This window comes from Labrus bergylta, chromosome 21 (assembly GCF_963930695.1).
Source record: "Labrus bergylta chromosome 21, fLabBer1.1, whole genome shotgun sequence".
Classification (NCBI taxonomy): Eukaryota; Metazoa; Chordata; class Actinopteri; order Labriformes; family Labridae; genus Labrus; species Labrus bergylta.
In genome coordinates, this window is record NC_089215.1 from 21755339 (window position 1) to 21778378 (window position 23040).

A 23040-nucleotide genomic window follows, 5' to 3' on the forward strand; every position below is an offset into this window, starting at 1 on the left:
TTTTTCCATAAAGTGGGGGTTTTCACCACTGTCAGAAATACCAGATTTTTTTTACATCTGGAATCAAACTTAAAAGCTAGGATTAACTGTTTTTCTGACTTGGTTGCTCAGATTTATGGCCCAAAGGATAAGGAAGAATCTTCTCCAAAATATACAGTATAGCAGTAGAAATAAAGTAATAAAAACATTGACAGACATATTTACTTCAACACATAAGGACATTTCCTCAACTGATTCAGAGATTTCTTCCTGAATTGATCTTGGAAATTCCTGGGAGAAAACAGACTCTATGTCTGTGTCCATAGGCAAACAGTGAGAGCACCGACACTACCAGTCTGCCCCAGCTCGAGCCGGCCCGGGCTCCTCGTCCTCACCGCTGCCAACAGGCAGGCCTTATGTCTCAGCTGCTAAGCTGGCAGCGGCGGCCAGCACTATAGCAATATAGCGGCAAGACGGTTGCTGCCGACATGCCGGTCTTGTGTCGCGGTGGCCCCGGCGCCCAGAACACAAGAACGGCCTGTCGGCAGCAGCCGTCTCGCCGCTATATTGATATTTTTTCGCCATTATCAGCTTTCTCCATAGAGCCTCTTAGCATAGCTTCCAAGCAATATGGCGGACGTTAAGTTTCGATTCTGGGAGTGAGTTCCCACCCACTGATCTGTGATTGGTCTGTAGCTTCTTATCGCCAAACGTTTTCAGAACGTAATCGCCGAACGTTTTCAGAAAGTTATCGCCAAACGTTTTCAGAACGTTATCGCCAAACGTTTTCAGAATGTAATCGCCAAACGTTTACAGAACGTTATCGCCAAACATTTTCAGAATGTTATCGGCAAATGTTTTCAGAACGTTATCAGAACCACCTTAATTTTTCTTTGTTGACTTTCATTGACAAACTTTGGTTTTCAAAGCAATAATTCATGCAGCGCGTAGCAGGGCAACGACAGTGAGTGCTGTCAGATGGGGCCCCCTTAGGGAGGTTTCCTACTGCCATTTATAACTTTGCACATTTTGGGCCACTGCTTTGGTTTAAGTTTGTGAGCTGTCAGGGGCCCTATACTAGTCTGGGGCACCAAGCAGTTGCCTGCCTTGCCTGTCGAAACATTTTCTCATCAAGACTTAAACCTTAAACCTTTGAGGGTTTTTTTTGCTCTACAAAGAACTTCTGCAGGTCTTAGTGAGTCTTAGATCTGCTACCTGTGAGATCACAAGTTCACTTGATGCAGTACCTGCCACTGGCAAACGTTCATCTAAATAATGTGCTGCAGTGAATGATGGACCATTATTTTATATCTTACCATGATGGCATTTCTGAGATTAGAGAGAAATAATATCTGTGAGGTCTCTCCTTGTGCATTATGCAGCCTGATTTCTAAATCAGTTTGGAGTTTAAAGCCCCTGTAGTCAGAACCGGGCCTAATAGGTTCAATAAAGCTAACAGCAGTGTGAGAGTGAGTGCCAATCAACTACAGAGTGTACACACCCACACAGCCCTCAGAGAAACGTTACAGCAAAAATAAGTTAAAAACACTACTGTTGATGTGGGTGTTTAATTACCGCGAAACCTAAAAGATACCACAACTCCTGAACCTGTTGATCATTCGCTTTCTCTTTTTTGATTTGATTATGTAGTGGTTTGAGTCTCATTATTCTTAACGTACCAATGTACTATGTACAAGAACTTTTTAATGGACAAATACTGCACATAAAGAGATGTTTTTATTATTTCCTGCATATTTAATCGAGAAACAGCTACTGTATCCATAATTTAACCTCTTCTTCAAATAAACTGTCAAGGCTATCAGTTGTTATAGTGAAATCATGGCATAGCCCTTTAAATTGTAAAAGAGGCCGTTAATAGTTAATATGATTTCAGTTTCTTTATTTTATTATCTAGCTTTACAAGATTTCAAATCAAAATCAATTACATCCTACTGAAATTTGCCAAAGTTGAAAGTTACAACAGTGTCCATGACTGTCTCCTACTATGGAAACATTTCCAGAAAAAAAAAAAAAACTGTGACCCCCTGACCTCCTCTCTCTTTGGTAGCCAAACAGAGAGATGCCATTTAAGCCACCACAGAGCCATGGTGATGCTCGTTCCAAAGTGGCATAACATGGATGCGGGCTGGATCCCCTTATTAGCCGGCTGAAGGTCACGGCTGGAGACGACACTTGTGATATTTGTTGACATTTTGCAAATGGACAGCGGCTCCAATTACATACCCCACAGATTGTTTTTTTGCTAGAGAGATTTTCATGCAAGTTTTTTTAGGGGTAAACTAACAAGCAAAAGTTGATCATCTTTGCGGCAAAAGATTTTTAACTTTGACTAGTATGTGTATTTTCCCTGCAGCAGTTAATGTATGGGCATGGTGTGATAGGAATACAATAATTGCAAGTGTCGTCGCATTATCTGAGACCCTCAGCCGAACTGAATTAAATTGTCCCATTCTGTTGAAACCTGGCGATTATCTTTGACAGCGTAATCCAACCAACACGCTCCACTCAATGATCCATCATCTGTGTTTGAACACTGCTTCATTAGTCCAGAATATCCTCTGATAGTGAGAGGGGAGTGTGTGTATAGAGAGAAAGAGAGAGGTGAAAGTGAGAGTTATTTGAAGGTTGTGAGTCTGACACTTCCAAAGCATGCTGCCTCTAATCTGAACACTGTTGCATATGAATGACCCCCTACCTACTCCCCATGAATGCACAATGCACAGGAGGTCTCTCTATCGTTATCCTCCCCTCTCTGTCTCTGTCTCTCTCTCTCTCTCTCTCTCACACACATGAACTGCTAGTCGGGATGCAAAGGCTTTGACAGAAAATGTGATTCATCATGGCTGTCACCCATGTCTTGTCAGGCTACATTACACAGAAGCAGCTATCTCACAACATGCTGCACTACATGCAGGAGACAGTCAATGATGTAATGATTCTTCTAACGCCGACTTATTAAACAAGACAACATCAAATAGGTGTACACGAGTGCATAGCGGTGGTACATAAATAGATACGGACTCACTCTCAGAAGATATTACTATGTAGTATGCAACCACATGTAATATTAATGAACTTTCATGAAATATGGATAGGATGTATGGTGCTCCCCACTCCACGCTGTTATAGCACATTATCCCAAGATTATCCCTGAACTACAAATACTTCCTTTTACACAGGATGTTTCAAACCTAATGCATTCAAATGTTTCGCTTTCTTTACTATATTTAAGTGCATTCTTCTCAGTTTAAGCTAAAGATGTTTTGTTGTAAATTATAAAAACAAAAAATGTGGCATGTTTTTATTACACTTTCCCATCTTTATTCCTCACTTCCTACCCATCTGCCTCGGATTCCTGCAGATCACACGCTTGCCCAGGGACCTAATCTGTCTCTGCTCATCTTCATCACACTCTAGAGGTTTGGACCAGCACGTCAGGAGCAGGTGCAATGCGAATTTATAAACGCCAACTAGCCCCTCAACCTGCTGTCGGCGTGTGCACAAGCATACTGGCACCTGCTCATTTTGCAAAAAAAATAAAAACACACAGCCGAAGAACTCATCTGCATCCCTCACACACCCAGCAGGGAGGGACTTGTGTTTCTTACCTTCTCCCCCCAGCTTGATTTCCAGGCCCTCCAGGGAGTTGGTCGAGTCACCCTCCTCCAGGGAAAGTCTTCTAAACAAGCTGCCCGCCATGGTAAATAACACCTCTCTACAGTAACACACCCAGTACTGTATCTGAAGGAGACTGAGGGACCTCCCTTTTCTCTCTCCCTGATTCCCTCCTCTTACTGCCAAAGCAGCTCCTAGCTCTCTCTCCTCCCTCTTCACCTGCTCTTGACGTGAATGTGTATAAGCTCTGCCTGGCTGAGCGTCTCCTCCTCGCGCATGAATGAATGGAGATGAGAGAGGGCGGTGTGTGCATGAGCAAAGGAAAGGTGGGGGAGTTGAGTGTAGGGGGGGAAAGAGGGAGGGAAGTATGATGCTCTCACTAGGAGGAGGGAGGAGAGGAGGCATGGTGTTTTTTTTTTCCTTTGGGCTTTCCCTGCAGGGGTTAAGTCGGGGATGGAGCAGCAGAAGGTTGGCTTGTTGGAAGAAGGATTGGTCAAGGAAGAGGTGCAATAGGAGCTGACAAATAGAAGTGATGGCCTCCTATTAGTGATGTCACAGACACAGGCACAAACCCTGGCAGCCTAGCTATGGATGTGAAGTGTGCTATTTAGTAGGGATGAGAATACAGTAATCCCTGTACTCGATTACTCGAATTACCTAATGAGTGAGTACTCGAGTACCCGCAGATTTATTTTTATTTTTTTTAACCGTAAACAAAAAAAGGGTCCGTATACTTTATGCCTGTAAAATGACATAAACATCCAATATATAAATATAAGTAAATAACCAACAACAGAAAGCGATTTAAATTTCAACGACGTCGCTAACAACGATGTGTGCTAACAGGGTTAGCAAATAACATGATGCAGAAAAAGACTGCCTGTTTTCTCCTTGTGCTTTAAGCACATGTGGTTAAGCATTAAGGTGTAATAATATGTTCCTAGAGAGTTGCCGTAGCAGCTGTAAAACAGTTATTTTTTCTGAACTCTGGCTCGGTGTGTACTAAAGCTGAAGCCGTGGCCAGAGAAGTCATACGTTTGTAACCCGTTAATTATTTTCCTACCTAGTATATTCAGTTAGGCAAAAACAAAAAGCTGGGTCACACATGTAACGCTGTATGAGTTCAAGTTTTATAGCCAAAAGCAGCGCTTGCACTGGTGCGCGAGTAACAAAATGTTACTCGAATGATGAGGTCTACTCGAGTACTCGTACCCATCCCTACTATTTAGATGTTTATGTTTGTGTTCTCTGTTTATAAAATCAAACAGAATTGTTTATATGACTTCCTTTCCTGATAAGAGGAGAATATCTGAGTGTTCAGAATCAAACCTGACCCTTCTCCAACCCTGCACAAAAATAGCCTGAAATGCTGCTTTATACATTTGGAAAAAGGACATGAATAGATTTGGCAAACAATTTACTGTGTTTTACAAAAAATGCCAGTCATCCAGCCTCGACCCCTCGGCTAGTGTACAAATCAACCCTGACTGACAGTCCATTACGAAAAAGAAACTCCACACACATTTTAACTCTCCCAGGAACTGCTTTTTCTCCCTCTATTCTGCAGCTGCCTGATGCAATATATGACAAGACCATAAAATACTATTAAGCTTTTGAGTTCTGGATCTGGACGTCTATTAACAAATACACTGAGGCTCTTAATTTCCCAGACATCTGGCCAAGGCTTTTCAATCTTTTATTAGTCTGGATTGAGCGCTTGCAGCTATGAGAGAGGAGGAAATGCATGGAAGGATGGCTGTGTGCCATTGTTGAGTTTAATGCTGGCACCTTTTTTTTTTGGCATTCACACTAGGAAATGTAATTCTGCTGCTGTCACAGTGCTACATGTTTAACTTTGATAGAAGCACCAAGTTATACATCCAAAAACACTGAGTGATAAAAAGCCAGCAAAAGAGAGCATCAATCTGAGGCCAAATTTGATCTGGATTCAACAAATAATGTGGAAACTTTTGCACAAGGGTATAAAATATTTGTTGTTATTTTAAGGCAAAAATAGTAATACTTTGATTGTGGGATTAGTCTTTTGGCCTGTGGTCTAGTTTTTAAATATGCTACTTTGTTTGGAGCGGTTACCATTATTTAGAGTTATTGCACTGCAGTCTGTTTGTGTTTTAGTCTGAGTATTACTAAACAGTCAGGAGAATAATAACCTGATCAAAATGTGATCAATTTCATAGAAAACAATCAGCCTTTAAATAAATAGGCATAAATGTGGAAACAAATGTACAATAACAATCTTAATGCAAAGCAGGGCTGAGTAGTGTTTACAGTTTGATCAATACCGTGAAATGGACAATTGCAATAAACACTGAAAAAGTCAAAACATTTTCTAACAGAGAAAAAAATATATTCTATGGTAAAAATCAATGCTCTCTCCCTCTGCATGTATTCATTTTCACACGGCCAGATGATATTTACGTTTGACACAAATGTTGATGCAGTCAGCTAGCTATCTGCTACCTTCAGGCCACCTTTACAGAAAAACCATCCACTGAAAACATCAGTCCACACGGATCCTCAAAATAGGCTAAATACGCTGCAGTGTACATGCCAGGCCAGTAGTTGGCGATGTGACTCTGAAATGAAACAGGAAATATTCTTCTTTCTCCAGAGCTGTGATGGGTAAACATACAAAAATGGCTAATGTCTAATCACCTTTAGTCTCTGCTGATCAAAGTGATGGTGCATTGTTAAACTCAATAGAGCACCACAGGAATGAGTCCTAAAACCCGGAAGTAAGTTAGCATTGTAGCACCATGGGGTCTAACGTCTAAAAGTCAATGTGGATTTTGAATGTGTTTGTGGTTAGACGCCTGAAATAAGGTCTGTGGTTAACACAAGCTTAAGAGATGTTGGTGTTTTGTTAGACCACATAAACTACGTTAGGTAATACCCACACTTGTGAATTTTGAAGTTTTTACGTGTCGTTGCTAACAAGTGGCTAAATGTGACTACAGTGGTTGTCGAGGACATTAAACGTCATCACGCCGGACACAGAGGCCGGGAACTCTCTCACTAGTCTGAGATGTCTCCTGTAGGTTTAATCTTTAGGTTAAGGTGAATATTATGTTAGTAAACTATTTATTAAGCTAGGTGGATTAGTTTATCAGAGATTGTCTGAAGCATAACGGTAGTGACGTCACAATCATCCGACCGTGGTGTAGTTAGCTTGTACCATAACGTTAGCTTTGTACTTCTGTCGGCTGCATTAACTCTTCAAACATCATAAAATGGTGTTCATCTGTGAAGATTATCCTGCTGAACAAAACGCCTACGCTTCAGAAACGTGTGTTTGACACAGAGCTTATTTTCTGCAATGATCCAAAATCCAATGAAAACATCCCATAGGAGAATTCTCATTAGACACTATGGAGATGCTACTTCCGGGTTGGCCTACAAAAATACGTCATATGGTTTGTTAGAGCGAGGAGCACAAACAGAACTGAAGAGTCCACCATTGCTGTTGTTGTGCACCTACTCCTGCATGGCTGTTGACTTTAAAGTGTGACACATTTCTCTGTATTGTTCAATATGTGCAGGGAGAAATGCTTCATTGGAGAAGAGCTTACTTTGATCAAAAAGAATGGAGCATGTTTTTCGTCTCATCCCAGAAGTGTCAGATTTCTGCCCCTTGTAGCCTTTATCCAAACTTTTCCACATTGGTTGCAATAAAGGTTGTCGATTTCTTATCCAGAGAGGATTTTTTTTTTTTGACTGCCCACTCCTGCCCGCAGCAACGGTAAAACCGCCTGCACCTTGTGAGGTTTTTGTTAAGTCCTCTGGGATCAGCACCCAGCGCAGCCCTCAAGTTACAACCAATGCAAGACACTGAAATGGGTGATTATCATCATTGATTGTTCATCAATCAATAATTAGACACTTACTTAATACTTACAATGTGTACGCATGTGCTCATGTGCATTGGTTAAAGCAGCCACTAGTGCATATTTATCGTGCATGTGTGTCAAGTGGAGGGGCTGCAGATACTACAAGAGCTAATCCTCGGAGGCATGACTGATCCGGGGCAGGAGTTTTAGCGCTCCATTAGCCAGCTCATTAAGTCACATTAGAACTCTGGAGTTGAGATACATGTCCTGAGCGCTGGAGTAACCACGGGCTGCTTACTCCTCTTTCTCTGGATATCTCTCTCTCAGCCAGCGACACACTTGTAGGGGGGAGTTGTAGTTGGACCGTGCCACTTACCAGAGTCAGAGCTGGATGTTGCCACGGGCATTTTAAAATTTGGGTTCCTCTCAAAATCCTCCACACAACTTGTTAGGTGAACTGCAATGAAAGAGAGACAAGAGAGACATGTTAAAAAAACACTGATGAAGTATTAATTGGTTGTATGAAAGCTAGATTCCTTGCCTGTCAGTCAACTGAGGGAGTGAAAAGGAGGTAGAGGGCAGAAGCTCTTAAAAGAAGTACCATAAAAAGCCAAATTTTTCACAAAAGTTTTTCACATTTGATGGCTTGTTTTAAAAGCTTTTTATAGATTGAATAGCTCTTATCTATGTTGCCATGTTGAGTTTCTTCAAGTTCAAACAAACAGGGATCAGTGGAAGTCTAAATCCGGCTTCGACAAAGAAAACAAATCTGTTTCTGTCATCATCTCAGTCAATGGGCTTACATAAGTCTTCCTAAGTTGTCTAAACAAGCTCCCACACACAACAACAACTGCTATCTAACTTTGTTAATGTCTATGAATAGAACAGTTGGTTGCTCCAGTAACACAGCCAAACAGTTTTAGCCGCCACGTCCGAGGGGAAATACTATTAGCAACAGTTGGAAAGATTGAGTGAGCTGGGTGAGTGAGTGGGCAGGGGAGCTAACATTAGCTTAGTGAGGATCTCTTTAGTTTCTAATTGATCCGTTTAAAACAGGCAGAGAGGAAAAGCGACATGTAGCACAGACAGAAGCAACAAGACAGTGTGTGTTTTTTCCGAGATGTTACACCTGGCTACGCAGGTCAGGTGGAGTTTGTACATGTGGTGAATAGCAAATAGGGATTTGGGACGGGTGTGGTGAAAAGGAAACGCCATCAGCAGACAAACAGAATGGAAATAAAAGTAAAAACAAAGAAGGATCTGCCTATGTGGTGAGGGTCAGAGCAAGAGAGATATTTAGGAGGAGTGAGAAGGAGAGAGAAAGAGAGGAAGAGGAGGAGGAGGAGTGGGAGAGAGAGAGAAAGAGGAGGAGGAGGAGTGGGAGAGAGAGAGAAAGAGGAGGAGGAGTGGGAGAAAGAGAGAGAGAGGAAGAGGAGGAGTGGGAGAGAGCAAGAAAGAGAGAGAGGAAGAGGAGGAGTGGGAGAGAGAGAGAAAGAGAGAGAGGAGGAGGAGTGGGAGAGAGTGAGAAAGAGAGGGAGGAAGAGGAGGAGTGGGAGAGAGAGAAAGAGAAAGAGAAAGAGAGGAGGATGAGGAGTGGGAGAGAGAGAGAAAGAGAGAGAGAAGAGGAGGAGTGGGAAAAAGAGAGAGAGTGAGAGGAAGAGGAGTGGGAGAGAGAGAGAGAGAGGAGTGGGAGAAAGAGAGAGAGAGAGAGGAAGAGGAGGAGTGGGAGAAAGAGAGAGAGAGAGAGGAAGAGGAGGAGTGGGAGAAAGAGAGAGAGAGGAGGATGAGTGGGAGAGAGAGAAAGAGAGAGAGGAAGAGGAGGAGGAGGAGTGGGAGAGAGAGAGAAAAGAGAGAGGAAGAGGAGGAGGAGTGGGAGAGAGAGAGAAAAGAGAGAGGAAGAGGAGTGGGAGAGAGAGAAAGAGAGAGAGAGGAAGAGAGGGGGAGTGGGAGAGAGAGAGAAAGAGAGAGAGAGGAAGAGGAGGAGTGGGAGAGAGAGAGAGAGAAAGCAATGACAAAAAATGAGAGACAAGAGTGAGAAAGAGGAGAGAAATAGAAGGGAGAATGGAGTAAAAAGAAAGAAAAGGAAACAGAGAGAATAGAGAGGGAGAATGACAGAGCGATATGGAGAAAGGGATCTGGTGAAAAGAGAGAGGAGAGAAAGGGAGAGGGAGAGAGAGTGAGAAGGAGCGAGTAAGGAGATTAAAAAAAACAATGGTGTTGAAGAAAGCACCGCAGCTGATGAGGGAGAGACACTGGTGTCCAAGGATGCTAATTCATGGTTGCCATGACAATAGCTATCCATCGTGGAACCAGTGTGGAGGCTAAACCCAGCAATGTCATCACAGGGTCACTGCGTGTGTGAATATATGCAAAATAAAAATCCTATTGAGGTCTCATCCTCATTGATCAGATTGGGGTCATGAAGCATCTTCCCACAATGTTCCAGCACCGAAGGAATTACACTAACTGGCCACAGAGGGTGCCATCACTAACCGTTTTTATTTTTTAAAGGATTCTTTTGGGCTTTTTATTACTTAATTTAGAGATAGGCCAGTGGAGAGAGTCAGAAATCGGGCAGAGAGAGAGTGGGGAATGACATGCTGGAAAAGAGCAACAGGTCAGATTCGAACCTGGGCCGCCCGCTTCTGGGGATTATGGCCTCTGTACATGAGGCCATACACTAACCACTATGCTACCTCTGCCCCAACAGGTACATTTTAAAACTTAAGTGTCTGGCTTACATCTATATCAGTATTACTTCATCAACTACCTGAACGCATTCATCACATTTCTCTAATACAACTAATAAACTAATCATTTTAATTTGGACAATGAGCTGACTTCTCTTGATCAGAAAAGGATCTTCTCTCTCTCTCACTTGCTTATTTCTTCTGTAGCCTCTCTGTTGTTCATGAAACACAAATACAAAGATGTTGTTGTTGTTGTTGTTGTTGTTGTTGTTGTGCATTTCCTGATCAGAAGTCAAAATGATTGCAAATTAAACTTGTCCATAGCTCTGCATGTCTGCTGTTATGGCCTCTCATAAACAAAGTGTTCTACTGAGAAGGGCATGTTTCAATTATTATTTGAGCTGTCACAGTTCCCCGAGTCCTTGATTCAGAATGTACTGTGATTTAAAGAGATATAATAATCGCCCAATATTAAAGTTAAAATGCAAATAAAAAAAACAGATTTTTGGTTTAAAGGAAGAATGTGCAACTTTTTGATCAAGTAGATGTCGCCCCTTGACCTGCAGCATGAAACCAAAACAAACTGCTGTTTGTGGACAAACCTCCGACCCCTCTCCCCTCACGTTTGCAAAAAGGCATTATCAAATTGGTCGGTAAACTTAGGTCTGGGAATCTTTGGGTGTCTCACGATTCGATTCACTTTATACGCATTTAGCTGGCCACCCCGTCCACGTGAAGACGATGTAAATACGGCTCAGACAGTGGAACTCGCCAGCACACTCACTGTAGACAGTCATGACTCATGAGAGATATACTGGATTTCTACTATATTTATGTTTAAAATGTCACACATTCAAGGATTCAATAAATGTAGAAATCCATTAATAAAATTAGAACATAAAATATATCAACGACAGAACACAGACAGTCGTGATAGGGTGGTACAAGTTAACTGCAGATTCAAAGATGTTAAGCAGAATGAGGCCAGGTGCACATATGATTGACTGATTGATTTAATTTATTTTCGTTTCATGCACACAAAGTGCCCAACCCTCATGACACCAAAGAATTCAGTTGCAGTGGTTCATATTTACAAATCATAACATTACAAAGTTGCCGGCTCCTGTCGGCTTTACAAACAAAATCTGGTATAACAAAGGTTCCTTTTTTAAAACACAACTCAAGTTTTTCATAATCGTCTAGCCAAAAGAGATCAACATAAATTGAAGAAATAATTTTTTTAAAGAACATCCCTGATGTCAGCATACATCGGGTAGTAAAACAAAAAGTGAATCTCGTTTTCAATTTCTCCTAACTCACACAACAAACAAACTCGGTCTTCCTTCCTATACATGCTTCTCAGTTATGGCTGAAAGCATGGCCTCTTTTCTATTCATCAAAAGCCCTGAGCATTGTAAACACATATTCTCGTTAAGAGTTTCTAAGTCGCTGCTGCATACTAGTCTCCCTAGCCATGCAAACAGCTCAGTAGTAATGTTGTCTTTTTCAGAATAAGGGCCTACACTGGGAGTCTTTTTAATAAACAGACATTAATGTTGCATTATGGAGTCTCACAGGGGTAAAATGTTGCCACACCGGTGACTTCAGGGAAGCAGAAAGTTTTTCCACTTCAATTGGACTTGTTTCTGTTGTTTCCCCTTTATCTCCCACTCCAGCTGTGAACATGGTGTCCCCAAAAGTGTTCCTGTAGGCCACTGTTAAGCTACACTGTGTCATCTTTGAAGTTGTATTCTCCTTTTCGTTGGATGTGCATAAACAGGCAGGGATATGTAATGGAAGAAACACTGATCCTACTTTGGATTTAAAGGGTTAATACACACTCAGAGTTTGGGCTGAAGTGCATCTACTCTGGGATTTCAACTGATTAGCAAGTTTAGCTAATAGGTTATTAGGCATACTCAAGAAGCAGCCATGACACTTTTTGTGACAAATTTGAAGTAGAGGACTGCTCTCCAGTAGGCCATGACCATGACCGTCCAGAGCCATGTCAGTTTGAACCGTAAGCACAGGCAGCGGGTGCTTAGACAGCCGATGTCGAGGATAGGGAGGGGTGGGGGAGGATGGGGGGACGTCTCTGAACAGTTTGATAAAAAAATCTGGCATCACATACGTTACCTGCCTCCAGATCAGCCAATAGAAAAATGATCAGTAACTGCTTTTCAACCTGTAGAGGGCAGCCGCTGTACATATTTCTACCACAATATAGAGAATATAAATACCCTGTACTCAAATTTCAAGATTTGGATCCAATATTGATCAACAACAACACTTAATACACATTCACATGCACAGTTTCCAGATGAAAAAAAGTGGTCCAGAGTTTAGTTACTCAAATGTTGAGATTGAATGCTTCTTTTGATCAACATTCAGTTACCACTTAGCATTATACAACAATACTAGTTTTTTTTTGTTTGTTTGTTTTTTTGGTACATTGTTATGTCTGCTCCATGTCTGTCCTGCATGATATACATTTTTTATATTAACCAAATGCTGCTTTATGTGTATCCTGCATGGTTTATATATTTTGTCCTGTGGCTGCTTATACCCGTCTACTTAATTACTGTCATGATATTTGATTTTGGTTTTTTTTAGGGAGCCTTTTCTAAAATCTGGCCAGGGACATCAGATGAAAATTAGCCTTTTGGCTAACTCTGGCATATTTACAGAAATGTTTATTAATATGCAATGTCCCTGTAAAATAAAAAAATAAAAAATAAATAAACAAGCTTTGAGCTTTGCAAAAACCTGGCTTATGGTTTATATATTTTTGTGAATATCGCCCATTGTTTTTGTTCTTCTATATTTAACATGCACTCAGGTCCTTATGTAATTGATCCATTTCTTCTAACCCACAGACCTGTCACGTTGTTTTAGAAATAATACTACCTGAGCTCACAATCAAAGTGCTACACATTTCAAGTTTCTTCCTCTTCTCATTTTGGCTGAGTGTAGGTGGCTTCTAATGGATTAGAGGTTAATTATTGTTCATTTGTCTTCACTTTTATTTTCATTAAAAAATGGTTTCATTTCTCTTTTGTTGATCATCTTTCTGGTGTGTGTATGTGTGAATATATAATGTCTAAACGTGAAAAATGCAAAATTTGTTGAACTCGGATCTCGACGGATCACTATCCCTAATGCCCACATACCATTCCCTCTGGTTTATCTGTGTGATCCCGTGTTTCCACTGCAAAATGACAGAGCTTGTTAAAAGTGTTCTGTGACCACACGGCCACTAAGAAGTCAAAGCCGATTGTTGCAGAGCCTGGCTGTGCTTGAGCTGGGCTGGCACAGCAGGGGGCTGGGGTTAGAGGAGTGTTCACATTGCCATTTTCCCTTCTTCTCTCTCTCTATGTCCCTGATAGGGAATAATTGGCCCCAGATGTAATGATGGTGTAGTCGTGGCTGGTGGCATTTCCCTGGTAATTGGTGGCATTTCTTGCTGAACAGCCTCTAAGTCCAGCAACATGTAATCAATCCCTTCAATCAAGGATTACAAAGATTTCCAAATAACACTATAAGGACTGACGTTGAAGTTGATATGAAATGTAAGTAAGTGAAACTTAATTGAGTAAAAATAAAGTATATTTTTCTCCTCCTGTCAGATGCTACAGTGGTATGTTGTGTATGTCCCTGCTCTCTGAGTGATGCTCCATCTCTCCATTTGTCAACACATTCACACACAAACATACACACACACAAAACTCTTCATCTTCATGTTGCAGGAAAAGAGCAGCTCAATAGCACAGCTGCTATGATATCACATTAGCAGACCTGCTATCATCTCTTCACTGTCAAAAAGAGGCCAGCTGTGTGTGTGTGTGTGTGTGTGTGTGTGTGTGTGTGTGTGTGTGTGTGTGTGTGTGTGTGTTTTTCATCAATGCGCACACATCTTAAATTAAATACTTCCTGACCTTTTCTCAGAGAAACAGTGTAAATTTAAATTCTACATTTACCATTATTGAAAGCAAAGATTAAGGCTTTGGTAACCTGAGATCAAGGAATTAAGTGCCATGGTCAAATTGTTTTCTTTTCCATGAGATTGGAAGATCTATTATTTTACTTTATGATGGCGTTTCGTTTGGGTTTGTAATGGATCTGCTCTGAATTTCTTTATGCTTTTTCTTTGAGTTTTGTTTCTGCCAGTGAGCAAGTCCATAGCGTCACACACAAAACCACTCTGTTGGTTTTTAATTATCCTATCTCACTTATTTCTTAATTAGAAATGATCCAAAGAAGCTGATGAATGTGTTCACTTTCCATCGGGCTATTTCAAAGAGGTACATGTGAAATCTACAATTGCCGATAGAAGCTGCATCTTAAGATGCGATTTATATTTATCTTCCAGCTCCCTTTGCTCAGGAGCTCTGACACGAGCAGTGACCCAGGTGTTTGTATGCCAAGTGTAAAACGCCCTGAGCTGTCCCCACAGTGAGGCTGCATTAAAGCTTGTGAACATGCACACACACAGCCCTGCACACGCACACACACTTACACACACACGCACCAACGACCAAACAAGTCTTAATCCACACATGCAGGCTGGCGTCAGGCCTAAAAATAACCCTGCGCTCCCACAGGTTCAGCTCCACTCATTACTTGACAAGGGAAAACTGTCGTATCCAAGACAACCATGAGCAGCTCTTTGCCTTTTTCCCCGGCGCTTCGCCATAGCAACAAGGGAAAATGCGTAAAATAATAATAAGTTGGAGCTAAAATTGGGTCTATTAAAAAGGTCTGAGCTTTATGTCAATACAGAGCTGCTCTTTTTCTGAGGGGTCAGAAATGTTGTTTTTCATCTTTATATAAATGTTTTTTTTATTTGGTCCTCTAAAAAAATGTAAACTAATAGTAATATAGAAGTCAAACCCACAAGTTAAAATTAAACACATAAGTGGTGATTTTACAAAGGAATATATTTCTTAAATACCTCTGAAGTAACAATGTGTTATATTATATCTCCTGCTTCCTTACAAAACCGCGACTAAAACGGCTCCTCCTTACTTTAACTCTCTGATCCAGGGCCGTATCCGAATTGCCAAGTACATACTCAATCTTTCTGTAGGCAGTAGGCAGTAGGCAGTGCGTACTATCCGTGCTGTATACTGTTAGTACCTACTATTCAGTATGCACACACAGTAGGCAGATATTTGTGCCTACTTCTTCTGATTCATTCAGTATAGAAGTGACGTCATTTACGTTACCCGAACCAGCCGCATCCACCCGTTTTTTCTTCCGTTTTTTTTTGTTTAGCTTTATTTAAGAAGAGTAATGCACATACAGTCAGGTAAAAAAAAAAAAAAAAACAATATTACAATGTAAATCAAGGAAAAGACAGATTAATTAACTCAATCACATACAGTACATAAAGGAAAGTACAAATGAAAGACGTAAGATACGGAATATAAAGTAAAATAAACCAATAAAGACACATTTAAATAGTGAAATTATTATTTAAACAGAGGGGGAAAGGTTTTATAATAATGCAGACATTTGTTATATTTTCTGTTGTTAATTAAAAGTAGTGAATTCAGTCGGGACTTTTTAGATTCTAGATTAAAAATTGATTCTATTAATCCACACTCGTTTGTTTTCATTTGGAGGCGCACGTGACGTGCCAAATTAACGTGTAATTTCGCACAGCATTGTGGGTGGTAAAATACAATTCATTTCCTGAAAGCACGCATCCGATCCATACTGCATCAACCCCCCGCCCCCCCCACCGGATTGTTGATGGACGATTTGCCTCCCCCCACCCCCTTGCTCCCTATCCCTCTTCCTGCATCTTATCCCATCTCTCCCCCTATCCCTTTCCAACCCCGGTGCAGTCTAGTCCTGTGAAGGCTGTTTCATCATGAGCCGGGGATCCAGCCGAAGATTTCTGCCTTTTAATAAGGCAGTTTTTTCTTACCACTGTAACTTTTGCTGCTTTGCTAAAGTGCTCATGATGGATAGGCCGGGTCTTTGTAATATAGCAATAATTAAGGTCTTTTACCTGCTTTTTGTAAAGTGTCTTGAGATAACACTTGTTATGAGTTGACACTATACAAAAATAAATTGAATTGAATTGAATTGCATGAAACCCGGAAGTTAGTATCCATACTGAAATGTTCAGTATACTGCGCGGACCCAAAGAATGCATACTGAATGACCACGAAAGTTCAGTATACTGAAACTCCATACGGAATAGTACGTACTGCATACTGAACTGTGACAATTCGGAAAGGGCCCAGGTCTACACTCCCTCCCACCCACTACGCTCTGCCAATGAAAGGCGTCTGATCCAGCCTTCACAACAGGGTCCTAAGTCTCTGACTAGACTCTTCTCCTCTGTCGCCCCCTGGTGGTGGAATGAACTTCCAAACGCCATTTGATCTGCAGAGTCCCTCTGCACCTTTAAGAAAAAGCTAAAGACCCAGCTCTTTCATGAATACCTACTAACTTAATGATGATGGTCTCCATATTATTGATGATGATGATGGTAATGACGATGGGTTTTGTTTGATAACGACGACTTATAAGATGATTTCTATACTGATTAGAGCTCTCAAGAACTGCCCTCAATGTTGTGCTTTGCCTCTGGTCACTTCCTGTCAGCACCTGTGTGTCCAATCAGACTCAAAGCTGATCGTTTGCTCTTACTGACATTGTTCCCTTTTTTCTAGATCCTTGCTTGTGTTGTACTTACTCTCTGATGTACGTCACTTTGGATAAAAGCATCTGCGAAGTGAATTGTAGAATTGTTAAAGTAGGATTAAATAACCTTTGAAAACGGGTAAAGATGAGGCTCTTTTAAAGAAAGAAACACAATCCTGTCAGGATTTACACTATTCTTACTTGAGTCTCACTTCATGAAGAGCTTGTTTTGTATGTCTGCCCTGGAGAGTCTTCTCGAGAGCACCAGCATGTTTATGATGTCAAACTTTCTCAACAGACACTATTAAAGGAGTCCATTCAATCTCACCTCTGGGGTTCACATCAACACCAAGATGAAAACAAAAGGAGAAGGAAGGAGAGGATTAATTAAAGTGCAGTTTGGTTGAATGATGAGGAGAATAAGAGGTGTGTCATGTTGCCTGCATACACTGTGCTACTACTGAAGTAAGGACGTGCAGATTGGGCACAATTTGAGCGAAACCCCCTGGGAGTTTTTAACTGAAATTAATACTGATGCCTCTATATGGCGTTCAAAAGCAGATTAGATCATCAGTGAGACGATTATTTTTATGTAGGTATTTCATATGCCTGTCCCCTGCTGCAGGGTAGTCTAAGTTGAGGTGATGAACACTGTGCCACCAAAATAGCCTTTTGAAAATGATTTCAACCGAGTTGCATTTTAGACAATTAAAATAAACAGTAATGTGATTAAATGTGTCACTTAACACAACTTATCTAAAGGACAAGATTGGCAAAGAGACAAACTTCATCCACACAGGGGAGCTTAAATTGACATAACATGAAAGTTCCTCCCAGGAGCTTTAACGTGCGGTTTTCTTCACTAACCATTAACTTAAGCCTGGCTCTCACTGTGCGATTTCCCCCCGATTGTATAAAAGTCGGGGTGGCATGTCAGCTCACACTGTACGACCCAATTGTCGGGCACCGCCGGAGAGCTCACACTGTACAAGTGAAATCGAGACGGAGCGTTGACAATTATTAATAAAGTTTCATTTGAAAAAAACAAAGGACGGCAGTTGGTGAAAGAGAAGGAAGTGGAAGTTGTTGTAGGATATAGAGAAGTTGATACAATCGTATCAAGTATCATCAAGTTTCAGAAAAGTGCTGCACTGATGATCTGGACAGAAAAGTAAAAAAAAAAAACACCCCGGTTTGCGTCCTGCCGCTGGTCGCCATGACTACAGTCCTCCCTTGTCTCTCGTGATTATATTGTAGTCACACCGAACCCTTTCATGACGTAAACGTCAAGATTTTAAATTTTAAATATCAAACATGTTTGAAATAAATTGACGATAGCCTTGCAGATTGGGGACATTAAAATTGGATCTTTGTACCGCTCACACTACAAGATAATCTGAGCGGATAATCGGGTCCGAGCAGCCTGGAGTCGGGAGAGACCCTGAGATTGTCGGGAAGGAAGAATCGGAGCTGAAATCGGCCCCTTTATCCTGCAGTGTGAGCCAGGCTTAACAGACTCTGGACTCCGTAGCCACTACAATTATATGATTGAATCAGAGATTCTCACAAGGTTAGAAATCACATTTTAAGTTCATCTTCTCCTTTGTTATAGAAAAACTAATTCCTTTAACTCTTCCTCCAAAACAGCATTATGACACAATGCTTTCCATTTTTAACAAATAACATCTGATGCTTTCTTTTCCCTCAGCTGATGGGGTCTGTAATTAGCGTAATAAGAATTAAATGTCACCTACATACCACTGAGAGGCTAAAGAACTCGGGTGAGCACTGAGAGCCAACCGCAGGGGTCCTATGCAATCACCCCACTGCTGGGATTTCATTAACGATGTCCACTTTTCTTAAGGAGCAGCTACAATGGTATAACCAAAGCATATGTCACTGTAGCTAGATGAGCGTATTACCCACAGTTGTTGCCAAACTCCAGATTCTAAATTATGTAAACAAGTTTGTTAAGTTGTACTGCAGCCACAGAGATCAGACATACGAGTGTTATCGATCGTGTGATTCAAGAATTGCATAACGGTGAGTGTTTTTTATTAAAATGGCATTAGATGAGAAAAAGTGTCACCAAACACCAGGAGTCTATCTTAACACATTCTAACTAATAATGTGTAAAGACAAAATCAGGGAAGCAATGAAGGCTCTTTCCTCTGATGACAGTACAGTGTAAATTGTACTGATGATTGAACTGCATTACAGGATCAGTTTGGTCATTTCTTGCTTTCAGTGTGATATAACCGGTTGACACTGTTTGAAATGGTGGAAAAGGTTTGTGGTGTTGCCCGTCTCAGCTGTCATTTCTTTTGCACAGTTTACAGAGCACGCTTCTCTGTTTTTTGTTGTACTGTAGATAGCCAAAAAATCTCCAAACTACTAAAGTTGGGTGGCCTTTCATGTCATGATAATTTCTACATGCTTTCTACATCAATGCAATTTACAGTGAAAGATGATCACAAGTTTTGCAGGTATTTGAAATAACTGAACTTCCAACCTGATGTTGACACTGTGTGAAGACTAGGTATCATCAAAGTGATTACAATTCATCCTATGGTGACCAAGAATGTCTGTACAACATGTTGTGCTAACAAGAGTATTGAGATTGTTGACTTAATGCATCAACATTTTGATTTTGGGTCAGAAGTCATGACACGAAGTGAGAAGGCTTTTTCCTCAGAACATGTATTTCTGAACATAACTTCATTGCATAATATAAATATCACATTTCCCTATCAAAATAGAACGTAGTTTTCATTTAAAGGCTTTCTATGTGATTTTTTGATCCAGTAGATGTCGCCCTTGAGCACCAGCATGAAACCAAAACAACTTGCGCTGCATTGATGTGTTAGCATGCTAATGCTAGTGATCTTTATTATGCTCGTATCTTCATACTGCATGTAAATTTACCTGAAATGAGCGTGATCTAGAAACATAGTTAAGCAGTGAGTACAATATGTTATTCTTCTTTTCTCTAGTCCCTCAATTAAACAACTTTTATACACGAGAGGAGGAGTCAGCCGGCCGTCCCGGCGATGTAAACAAACTGAAGATAGGACTCTGAAAACATCACAGACAGTCGGACTCGGGTGTTACACCCATTGTAGACAGTCCTGACTCACAGAGTTATTTTCAGAGGATAGACTTGAATTATATTACATTTGTTAAGTGTGAAAAATCACATATTAAGCCTTTAAATGCTTCATCCTTTATAAATGGAGATCTGAGCCTGGATGGAAGAGGTGGCAGGTGTCAGAGTAAATAAGCATTTCACTAACACCACACAGGTTAAAAGATGGTGGAGCGATATGCGATCCTGCAGATTAATGTCACTGTGGAATCAAGTGTGGCTGGGTTATACTTCTCTCTCTCTCTCTCTCTCTCTCTCTGCCAGCTACAGTTGATCACACGTACTCTATGATAAGGTAATTAACTCAGAGTGTCAAAGCAGCCGAACTGTACAGTGCCATGGTGACGTGTTCTTAGAGTGTTTTGTATGTCGAATTAAATGCCCTCCGATTTTTTTGATTTAAAAAGATTGGTGTGAAGTTCAGGGATCACAACAGGAAGAGCTCCTTTTTTTCTGAATGTGTGAAAAAAATAAAATAATTTGTTTGAATTCAATGTCAAGTGTGCAAGACTCTGAGGTTTAGCATGTCAGGGTCACGTTGTCTGATTCACACTGCTGGCTTTTTGTTCTGATTTGATCCTATTGAATGTCTTGTACAAAATGTACTTAAATCTTTCTGATAAAATAAAGTGTAAAGGACTTTTTTTTATTTAACAGACCAGCTTTAAGTTAAAGTTTTAAAACATTTTATTGCTGAAACATTGATGATGTTTCCATTTAGGTATAGAAAAGAACCTGCCGATCTTGTAGTACATCCCAAACACGGTCCAAAGCAGGGAGATTTATTGTGAAATATTTTCTTTCAAAACACACAGTGAATTTGTTCTAATCCAGTCAAAGCCCCTGAATTAGATCTACTGTTAGTGCATCTTTCATATGAAATCCAACTGTTGGATTTTTCAAGAGATGGGACCGATCCGATCTTATATGGGTATCAGGTCCGATATTGACGTAATTTACGAATCAGACATCTGACTCACAGTGCTAATCAACGTCACAGATCACAAAAAAATAGTTGGAAGTCGGGCGCCTAATTCTTTTCCGAGTTTCCGAGTTGTTGTTCAGACTTTTACAACTCAGAAACTCGCTTTTCCGATGTGTCCGACACCACACAAATGAATGCACAAACAGGAGTGATGTCTACTGGGAAAACTCAGGGGGGGGTCATTGCATTTAAAGAGACACACACACCAAAACGGAGCGTTCTGAGAGAGCTGGTTTATACAGGGTCACAAACCTCCTCTGGTGCTTGATTCATGTTATATTTTGACCAAAGCACAGCACAGATGTTTCATTTAGACCACAGGGGACTGTTTGAAAAGAAGGCGAAGAGGGATAATATGTCCACTTTAACAGATCATTATAAAGACTGTTAGTTTATATATTAATAAGTCGTTAAAAGTGACTCAATAGATTTCGTACCAATTAAATAAGCCTCTAATTGCCGTCTTTGCAGTGGCTTGTTGTTGAGATCTGAAGTGGTTGTTCTGTAGTTTAATGCTTCCTGATTAGTGAAACATAAAGTAAGCAAAGCACATTTCCAATAGGCAGAGAAGATAATAGGTAATAGTTGTGTTAACAAATTGATGAGCTTAAGCTGAACGTGGCTTAAACTGATGGTACAAACAGATGATCTATCAATATGTACACATTAGGCCCTCCGATTTCTCCTTTAAGTGATTGTGTTTTGATCTGGGCTGGATTTTAAAAGTCTCACTTTGAGGCACAGTGATACTTCGTGGCCACCGTTGGAAGCAAAGTAAGACATAAGAAACAAAGTACAGAGCAGGACATATAACAGGAGCATTTGTGCATTACAGCATGATGCATTGATACATATATAACGGTAGAAATATGCTAAAAAATGAATAAGTGTATTTATTACTTATTCATTGATGTATTGTTTTCAGCATTTATATATTTATTTATATATTTATTGATGCATTTATTTATACATCATTGTATGCATTTCTCCCAACATTTATTTATTTATACTTTAGTCATTTTTTGTCCCTCATAACATCCTGCACGTCAGACACTTTTTTGCACCTCTATTGGTCCGCACGCGCTCAAACGTCTTTCTGTTGTGCGCATGCGCATTGGCTATGAACAGGTGCATGACGTCTGTCCAGTAGTTGTTATTAACATAACAGTGCACTGTTTTTTTTAGAATTATTTCCCCCTCTCTCAAATTCAATACACACCACAGCACACAGTGTTAAGGAGTTAGGCTGTTTTCAGCTGTTTACATCGTACAGGTGCAAATAGCCCAAGGTTAATTAGGCTATCTTAAAAAATGCTCGTGGGTACTGATTGAGGCTGATATGACGTCAGAAGGCACGCGTTATTAAAGACTAGAAAATGCGTGTCAAGCGACATTGATCAGGGCAGTTAGACTTTATCTCCATAGAGACCTAAAAAAACACAAGAAAAAACATGATACTACTGTGTGTGTGCATAAACATCCACCTGGCGAGAGGCGAAGGTGGATTATAGCCTATCTCTGATATGCCTTTTCTTGAGAAACCCCGTTAATGTCATTCATCGAACCACACTGAAAACCATTTTTATCTGGTGGTTAAATATCCTACAACCAAAGGTCGAAGCACTCACCTGTCCGGTCACCTTTATCTGGTCACCTTTATCTGGATGTCTTCTCGGTGTGAGAAAGCAGAAAAGATGTTAAGTGAGATATCTCCAGCGGGTCTTTCTCCTGGTTGTTGAAGCACAGCAGGTCTGGTTTTTAATCTGTGCAGGCACTTTCACTACACCGACGGCAACCCACACAAGCTGCTATCTTTAACGAGACCTCACCTTAAACGGCTCGCCTGCTCTCACAAATAGCTCCATCGATTAAAAGCCAATTGGCCGATCTGTTACGCGCTTATCCGGGTTCCCTGAGGATTACCGGGAGGGTTATTGTGATGACAATAGCGTCTCTCGATGTAGTACCCCGGTTTGAAGTTGAAGCGTGTCCGCTACCGTCGATATAAACCTCCCTGACAAGAGCAGCAGTTACAGACACTCACTAAACCAAGCCTGATGGTGATATAGTGACATCTAGTGGCAGCAGAGGGGAACGCAG

At 40.8% G+C, this 23040-nt stretch overlaps 1 protein-coding gene across 2 annotated transcripts in view; it reads right to left on the minus strand.

Moving 5' to 3' along the window:
- Positions 1-22961, minus strand: part of mpp2b (MAGUK p55 scaffold protein 2b) — a 47732-nt gene extending 24771 nt beyond the window's left edge. Inside the window, exons 1-2 of one of the 2 annotated variants that reach the window (XM_020651394.2) lie at positions 22569-22961; positions 7840-7920 (exon numbers count right to left, since the gene is read on the minus strand). In XM_020651394.2, coding sequence (XP_020507050.1) covers positions 7840-7870 — 31 coding nt within the window. In that variant the 5' untranslated portion in view covers positions 7871-7920; positions 22569-22961. Of the gene's footprint in view, positions 1-3608; positions 3884-7839; positions 7921-22568 lie in introns of those variants that run through there. The other variant, XM_020651393.3, reaches the window with a different exon arrangement.
- Positions 22962-23040: the final 79 nt, after the last annotated feature.